The sequence below is a fragment of the Tupaia chinensis genome, unplaced genomic scaffold (assembly GCF_000334495.1).
Source record: "Tupaia chinensis unplaced genomic scaffold, TupChi_1.0 Scaffold141469_1, whole genome shotgun sequence".
NCBI lineage: Eukaryota > Metazoa > Chordata > Mammalia > Scandentia > Tupaiidae > Tupaia > Tupaia belangeri.
The window spans coordinates 577,841-586,787 of record NW_006201331.1 but is presented as its reverse complement, the minus strand read 5'-3'; the positions used below and the strand labels follow the sequence as shown (position 1 = coordinate 586,787).

Genomic DNA, 8,947 nt, shown 5'->3' with positions numbered 1-8,947 from the left:
TTCAGCTCGTTGAGCTCATCCTTGGTTTTGCGAAGGTTCTCTCCCTGTTCTGTCACTGTGGCCCTCATCTCCTCGCACTGCAGGTTGAAAGTCAAACACGCAGAATCAGTGGCTGGAAGGTGCAGTAGACTGTCACAGTAGAGGCTCTGTCCCCTGCCAGCCCAGATGAGGCAGCTCAGTCCTCTGCAACAGTCCCATCTCCTGGCCCTGTTCTGCCAGGACCTCAACTGCAGCCCCTCTGGAATGCATGAATGCATTTCCCAGGGAAGTTCCAGGTTCATGGCCCCTTCTTGCTCAGTGGGGCAGCCCACGCCCCAATTTACCTTGGTTTGGTACCAAGACTCAACCTCAGCCCGGCTGCGGCTGGCAATGTTGTCATACTGAGCCTTGATCTCAGCCACAACCAAGTCCATGTTGAGCTCCCGGCTGTTGTCCATCTTCACCACCACTGAGGTGTCGGAGATCTGTGACTGAAGGAGGATGATTTCCTGTAAGAGACATTAATCAGTGCCCTCAGCTCAGCTCTCCTCTGATTCTCACCTCCAGACATAATCCAGAAAACAGTCCCAACTCTGAAACCTTAAGAAATAAATAGAAAACTGTCAGCAATAAAGGATAATGAGACTCTGGCATCTGCTAGAAAGTGGACGAATGTGGAAGGTTTACTACTAAGTGAAGCAAGCCAGACTATGAAAGAGAGACATTGTATGTCCCCACTTAGTATATATCGAATATCTGTCTGCACTCTATGGCAGAAACTGAAATAGTGGACGGTATAAAAGCCTGGAGAGTAACTGTGGAAGCCAGAGACAGTGTGGGAGGAGGGTGAGAAATGGAATGGGGTTGAAGATAGAAGATAAAAGTTTTAAACTATTGAAACTTCCTTGGAAGGTTCAACTCCAAAATTGGAAGGTGAGAAAGAGGGAAGCGGAAGGCAGGGGAGAAATAGAAGTAAAAAATATTTTTTTAATTAAATAAATAAATAAAAATCTAAATAACCAGATTTTTTAAAAAGTTGACTTACGTTTTTTAAATATATATATTTGTGAAAGTACAGCTTTAGAGGAAAAGACTGAATTTAGGACCACGGTCTCAAGGCAATGAGTAATGGGGAGTTCCACTAATCCCTGGATCAATGGAGGGAGATTTCTGTGCATGAAAACTAATGCTCACTGCACTTGAGGGCTTGAACTACCCAGACCAACTGCAGCTATCTGTAAAAATGACCAGATTGAGAGTCTTGAATTAACTCCTTACATTTTTTCACTCCCTATTAGTCACTTCATGCCATGCTGTATAGAATGGGGATTATTCAGTCTTTCAAATGTTCTTAAAGGAAGGGTGTCACTCACTTCTGTTTTGAAAGGAGGCCTGTACTAAAGAAAAATCCCCTCTGGTTACAGAAAGATGTTCAGGCCCTAGGAAAGTGAAGAATGCACACCTTTCCCTAGAATTCAGGAATCAGGACAGGCCACACCCCAAGAAGACCTTCCTGCACCTCCTCCCAGGCTTACTCTTCCAGAGACAGGGAGAGATTTACCTCCTCATAGAGGGCTCGCAGGAAGGCAGCCTCCTCCTTCAGTGACTCCACATTGGCCTCCAGGTCTGCCTTGCGTAGATAGGCACAGTCTACATCCTGGTGGAGACAGGCAGGAGAGATGAGCCTGGGCCCATGCCCTGTGCTGTGTCTCTGCCCTCTACAGTGGACCCTGAAGCCACCTCCTGGCCTTCCTTTCTGTCTCTTGCCACCATTGCCCATCCTACCTACACTTATAAGTCTAACTTGAACTTCAGGGCCCCTCTAGGATGGAGAAGGCTGCCGCTTATTGTTACTTCTCATTGCATCAACCACAGTGGGGTCACCTGGGGAAAGGAGATGGCAGGAGTTCTAACCCCATTCAGAACTGAGTACCTTGCTGAAGAAGGAACCCTAACATCACAGCTCAGAATGTCAGGCCTCTCAGCCCAGCTGACTGCAGAACGCAAACTTGTGGCAGTCATCAAGGCCTCTCCAGAGGTCATCCCTGGAGCTCAGGTAGGTGGCTCCCAACACCCAAATAACTGACTCCCCTGCCTGAGACCAAGGTCATGCCTCACTGGCAGATTTGTTACCAGGTGAACACATCATTTGTTAAAAAGCATTCAAGTATTCATTCATGTAACTTTTGCTCACTAATTTAAAACAAAAGGGAAATCATTCTCAGCTTTCCCCTCTGGTGTCTGCATCATCTCAATAGCACTGACCAATGCCATGCTTCCAGCAGCACGAACACGCCCCATCTGCTTGAGGGAAGGAGACAACATCCACAGAGAAAGAAACAGATTTAAAAGTGAATCTTTCCTGGGGAGATTAATGTCTCTGTATTGACTGACATGCATGGCATTCCCTTTTGAAAAAGCAATGTAATACACTGTAAAGTTATATGTAATCCAATGTAATATAAAAAGATTATGATGATAATAAAAAAAAAGAAAGAAAAAAAAGTGAATGTTTCCGCTAGCCAGGTAGTTTACCAAAAGCCAAATAGCAGCCTGATGTGATTGTGGTTTGATCTCAAGAAATCTCCTTTGGTACAATCGGGGTTCCTATATGAGACCCGGATGGTTCCCGCAGTCAATCCCACCTTCATTTGCCAGGACACTCAGGGCCTTGCCACCAGCAACTGGACTGGTGTGAAATAGGAGGACACCCTGTTTCAGAATATTCAGTACCCGAGGCTTACCTCTTCCCCAGGTGGGAAGAATCACTCACCTTCTTCAGCATCACAAACTCATTCTCAGCCGTGGCCCTGAGAGCCACCTCTTCTTCATACCTGAGGGGAGAGAGCACAGCTCGAAAGTCTCTTGGGATGCAAGGACCTGGGTTGGACAGCCAGAGCCCAGGTTTGCAAAACTCTCTGATTCTGTAATGGATTTTCCATGTGTCTTGGGGGGAAAGAGAACCATCATAAGGACAATGGATTGGTATCTGGTCCCAGCTTGGACTGAGGTTGCTGCAAAGCCTAAGGCAAGTTGTTTGATCTCTCTGCATCTTTGGTTAAATCACCCGGTGTGCAGTGAGGTACACAGTAAATATCCATGGAATGTGCAGAAGATGATGGATATTCCAAGGAAAGTTCAATTCTAAAATTGTACAAGACCTTCCTGCACCTCCTCCCTGGCTTACTCTTCCAGAGACAGGGAGAGATTTACCTCCTCATAGAGGGCTCACAGGAAAGCAGCCTCCTACACAAGCCACTCTCTATGAGGTTCTCGGTTCCCCTCCCCCAGTATTCAAGGGCTTGAACTCCTGAATAACCCATTGTTTAGGGACACTTCTACCAGCTTGGCCTAACTCCCCTCGCAGGTGAGATCTGGTCGGTGGAACAACCAGACCAACAAGAAGACCAAAGTTCCCAGAGCATGGTTTTTACAATGTGTTAATTATAGGGTAATTTGAGCTGCAATACATCCTCAGCTATATCATTAGTGGCCCTCACACTCCCAGAATGCAAGACAAACCTGGACACCTGCACAATGAGAATGGTGTCTGCATTTCCTTCCCTCCAAGGGAAGGGAGGACCCACTGCTGGGCCCACAAGGATGGTAAAACCTGATTTTCCAAGACCAGAGTTCCCAGGAGGGTTAGAATTGCCAAGACTGACTGATGTCAGAATTGTCTTTTGCTCCAGCCTATCTACAAAGTAAAGGGGAACAAGCTGACAGTGACCCAGTGTGTTCTGATGGCCCAACTAAACAACTCGGTCTCAAAGCAAAGATTTACACTGCTGAGTGCACTGTAAGCCTTGAAGAGTGAGAGCCTGGTGGTTTGTCTGCTGATAACAGAGAAATAATCCAAGTTCATCGATACTCCTAATGGCATCAACCAGGTTATTTTCAATATGTCTCTTCCAGGGCCTCTCCCTTTCCCCCTCATTCTAATGCTGACTGCTCCGGCCCTGCCCTCCAGCCCTGTGGATCTTGGCCCTCCTGTTTCATTTGTTCCTGTCTCTCCCAACTTTGTGTTGGTCTGTACCGTGGATATGTGTCCCACCCCTCTCAGTATGGGAGTTCACTCCAAATCTCTCCCTAGTACCAGGATGAGGCTATAAGACCTAGAGTTAGTTAAGATGAGCCAGAGCAGACATGAAGCAGAGCCATCTGGCATGTGGTCAGCAATCTTCTCTGCCTTCAGGAGAGTTGTGTAGCTTCTGCTGGACCTACTATACTCCCTGTACTCGCCCCAGCCCCATGGTGCTCACTTCTTCTTGTAGCCCTCTAGTGCCTCCTGCACGTGATTGAGCTCTGAGGCTAGCCTCCTGCTGTCGGCTTCCATGCACTCAGCCTCCCGCCTCAGCGTCTCGATGTAGCCCATGAACAGCGGCTCCAGGTTGCTCTCGCAGCCCTTGCGGTTCTGGTAGAACTGCCACTTGGTCTCCAGCAGTTTGTTCTGCTGCTCCAGGAAGCGCACCTGCCATTCAGGGTAAAGGAAAGAGACTCAGGCAGAGCCTCTGGGGTGCTTGGACCCTCAGAGCTTGCTCTGCCCTTGGGGCTGGTTCCTGCCCTGCAGCAGCCTGTGACCTTCACCAGGAGGTCAAATCTTTGGTAAAGTCTGAAAGTGCAAGTCACAAACATTCCCCAAGTATCTTCCCTCCACCATTCACGCTTCCTAGAAAGAGCACACGTGTGACAGCCATTGTCTATTCTGCACAGAGTGAAACGACATTCAATCCACAGACACATTTCAGACTATGTGTGGCAGGCCACACAACGGGACCCAGAGATGTCCATGCCTGATTCCCAGAACTTGTGAATGTGTTACCTTACAAGGCAAAAAGGATCTTGCAGATGGAATTAAGGTTATAGACCTGAAGACAGGGGATTATCCTGAATTATCCAGGTGGGTGGAAGGTAGTCACACAGGTCCTTGAAAGTGGAAGGGGAAGACAGAAGAGTGAGAGAGATGACCAGAAGAAGACCGAAGAGAGATTTGACACGTGAGAACTCAACCCACTAGGACTGGCTTTGATATGGAGTTCGAGGAAGGAGCCATGAGCTAAGAAATGCGATGGCCCCTAGAGGATGAAAACAACTCCGCAGCCAGCCAGCAAGGGAACAGGGATCTGAGTCCTACAGACACTTGGAACTCCATTCTGTCAAAAGCCTAAATGTCCCTAAAGACAGAATCTCCCTTAGGACTTGCAGAAATAAATGCAGCTCAGCTCACACCTTGATGTTGGCCTCCTGAGCTAGTTCATTTGTGTAGTTTTTTAAGCTGCTACATTTACAGGCATGTGTACGGCAGCAATTTGAAATTGCTCCCAATGTGACTCTCCCTAACCTCTGATCTTGGGGCCCTGGAGCCTGGTAGGGAGTAGGGGCAGGGGGCAGACCAGGAATTAGAAAAGCAGTCACTGCTCTTCCACCAAGTCCACTCTGTCTTACCTTCTCTGAGCCTCATTGGAAACTGAGGCAGTAGGAATACACGGCACTTACACGCTGGCAGGTCCCAGGTTCTAACAGGCCCATAGGCATGTTGGATTGGGCCGAGAAAGTCAGATCTGATTAGTGGCCAACATTTAATAAATGAATTATTTCAGGCAAGAATCTGAATCTCTCTGGCCTCCATGACAAACCAGAAGCTCTAGCAATGCTAGGCCTATGGCTGGAAGCGAGGAGCAGCTGCTATCCCTCTAGGCAGGCATGTTTCTCCACGTGGCTTCATTCATGTGACCTGTCCACCCCGCTCCCCACCCCGCAGAAGTTTGCAGTTTGCAGCCCTAAGCCAGGTGATTTTCTGCCAAGTCCCAACTTCCTGAGAACATAAGCCTGATACAAAAAAACTCTGGACTGTCTGTAGTCATGGGAAAAGAAACAAAAACTTCATTATTAACAATGACTTGGGCTTCAACATACAGGCCCGGGTGGCGGGACAACCTTCTGGCGTGCTGCTCTGTGGGATTAAACACATCCTATCGATGCAGTCTGAAGCCTAGAGTTCAGCGCAGTATGGAGTCTGAAGGAAGGATGCTGCAGCAACTGCCATAGGTAAGAAAGTCAGCCAGAGGCAGCGGTGAGAGTCTCTCTCCCCCAACCTGAGAATGACCCCCTCAAGAGAATGAGCAGCCTCTTTGGTGACAGGTACACAAAGATCCCATCAAGTCTGCGTGCTCAGGGCTCTCCCTATCATTTTGAGCCAATTAGGAGATGCTGCCCTCTCCTGGTAGACCCAGCCGGGGCAGCCAGCCCAGCAAGCAATAGACAGATTGGATTTCAGCCTCCCCACTCTTGATGGGTGTCCTTGCGCAGGAACAACCTGCACACCTCTATGCTCAGCTTCTTTGTGACAACAGAAGGGAAAAGTGGTTTGGACCACCCACAGTAGATTAAGGAAGAACATACAGCACCTGTGCTTGTAAAGGTACCCCATTTCTTGATAGAGAAAAAGAGAGAAGGCCTTGCCCACTGCAGTCCTCTACCTAGCCTTCCAACCAGCCATGGACACACCACAAGTGTACCTGCCTGTTCAGGTAGACCCGGACCTTCTCACCTGGCTTCAGTATCACGCAGCAGCGCCCTACCACCTGTGCCACCATGGCTGGGCAAAGATGCCCATCTCCCATTGTGTTGCCTGAAAGCAGAGCTCCCACCTACTACCATCTTGGTGTGTGCCTCCTCATGCAGTCTCTGGGCATGGACATGCACATGGCTCAGCCCTGGAAGATGAGTCTTTCCCACCTTGGCCTTCAGTCACTGTTCTCACCCCACATTGTGAACTCCCAGTGGGAACATCATTAAGTCAAAGGAAACCGGAGTCCCATACCCAACCAGGAGGACTTGGAATCCACACCATCAGAAATGACCTCCCTATGGACCATCCCTAAAGTTTCCCAATTGGCTGCCCTTAATCTGCATAAGTGTTGGAGGTGGAGGGTGCCTTGGGTAGAAGCACAGAGGATTCACAATCTTCCAATAATGCCCTCGATAAGAAGGTGCAGGAAAGATGCCTCTGGTCCTTCTTTGTTCTGGCTCCACCTCATGCCGGGGCAAGCAGCATGTCCTCCAAGAGGGAGGCAGACACCAGCGTAAGCACAGCTGCCCACCAACCATACTCCCCTACTGTGTGACGGCTCAGGGCCAGAAGATGAGGCCACTGATACACATTTCACCCCTCCTGGGCAGAGTGAGTTGCTGGAACCAACACTCCTGTCTGTCTGGGAGCTTCACAGCCATTTCCAGCTGAACTTCAAGGCAACATTTGAGAACCAAGGCCTGGTTCAGCCATGTGCTAGTCAGTAGCAGGAGAATTTGAACTTAGTCTGTCATCTGGACCCAAGTCCCTTGCCTGATCCTAAAGCGCAGCCCCAGGAAGCTGCACACAGACCCACCTTGTCGATGAAGGCAGCGAATTTATTGTTGAGGCACTTGATCTGCTCCTTCTCTGCCTGCTTCACGCACTGCGCATTGGGGTCAATCTCCAGGTTGAGGGGCATGAGGAGGTTCTCATTGACTGTCACAGTGGTGATGCAGGGGGGGCTGGGTCCACAGAGGCCCCCTGCTCGGTAGCCAAAGCTGCCCCCACTGCGTAGAGGCCATCCACAACTCACTGTGACCCGGGGGGACCCTGCTGCACACAGGCTCCGGCTCCCAAAGCCTCCAAGGCGCCTGTAGGCTGACCCCCCAGGACTTCCCCCCTGGTAGGCCACGGCACTGACGCTGCGGACTTCGTGCTTGGGCATGATGGCAGAGCGGGAACTGAAGTTCCTGGCCCCACAGCTGGAGCTAATGCGGTAGGATCGGCTAGCCATGCCTCTGCTCTGCAGGACAACTCCAGGCACTGTGGAGAGGACTGCAGGATGAGGTCTCACACCAGAGAACTGTTACTGCTCCTGCCTTTTATTGGGCAGAGGGCAGGCCTCCTAACAACATAAAAGGCAGGAGAAAGTTATTAACGCCATTTACAAGCGTGGGAACCTCCCGCTAGGCAGACAGAGGAAAGCTGAAACTCGCTTTTGCTAATAGCATGTCAAGAAGACCCTGCATCACAATTAACCTGTCCTCTGCCTTTCCAACCTCACAGGCCTCGACATATCTTCCAAACCCCTAATTCTCCTCCAACCCTGTGAGTAGACCAGGGATCATTATCCCACATGGCAAGTCGAGGCTTGGGCCATCACATTCCTAAGACTCCAGAGGTCCCAGTAAAGGTCCCACCTGGCCTTCCCTGTTAGGCAGAGCACATGCAGAGTGGCCCTTTCAAACCTTCCCTGACGACTGCCCTTACCCACATCCTGTCTCAAAGTATAGTCATCAAAGTCAGTGAGCTCTTCTCAGGCAGAATCATGTCTGTGTCCCTTCATATCCCCACGGCACCAGTACAAGTCAACCCTCAGGAAGCACTGGTTGGATTGAATAGGCCAGGCATTGGAAGGAATGGCTGATACCAGGAGAGCTTCCTTACTTAGTCCACAAATGTTGATTAGCCTACCACAGTGGGTATAATATCGGTAACTATAAGCACTATGCTATACAGTCAATCTCTAGGATTTATTCATCTTGTGTAACCAAAACATCTTATAGTTATAATAGTCTATTTTTAAGCTGGTAACTTCAACTGCATGCAAAAACTCTACACTTACACTCCCCAATGTTGTATGTTATTAACATTATAATCTACTTATTTTTTGCCTACTTTGGTGGTACAGTCAGTCACAAACTGAACTGAATTGCATTGGAAGCCATATGGGCAACTATGGGTTCAAATCCTGGGTTGGCCTAAAAACACACTGGGTATGTGTTCCTGTGCCCATGATCCTGACAAGCTGGAGGGCTGGGGAAAGGAAACCATGGTGGAATAAGATCCTGTAACTCTTCTCTCTTCCTGTCTTTGATAGTGCACATGCATGCACTCTCTATCATGGATTTTTTTTTTTTTTTTTTTTTTTTTTTTTTTTGGGGCCCATGCACT

General features: G+C 49.1%; 1 protein-coding gene across 1 annotated transcript in view; it reads right to left on the bottom strand.

Annotated features, from left to right (window-relative positions):
• The window catches only part of LOC102500804 (keratin, type II cuticular Hb5), a 15,440-nt gene extending 7,653 nt beyond the window's left edge, over window positions 1-7,787 (bottom strand). The window contains exons 1-6 of the mRNA XM_027766199.1: window positions 7,368-7,787; window positions 4,242-4,450; window positions 2,753-2,813; window positions 1,541-1,636; window positions 324-488; window positions 1-77 (exon numbers count right to left, since the gene is read on the bottom strand). The exon at window positions 1-77 is cut by the window's left edge and continues 73 nt beyond it. Coding sequence (XP_027622000.1) covers window positions 1-77; window positions 324-488; window positions 1,541-1,636; window positions 2,753-2,813; window positions 4,242-4,450; window positions 7,368-7,787 — 1,028 coding nt within the window. The remainder of the gene's footprint in view (window positions 78-323; window positions 489-1,540; window positions 1,637-2,752; window positions 2,814-4,241; window positions 4,451-7,367) is intronic.
• Window positions 7,788-8,947: the final 1,160 nt, after the last annotated feature.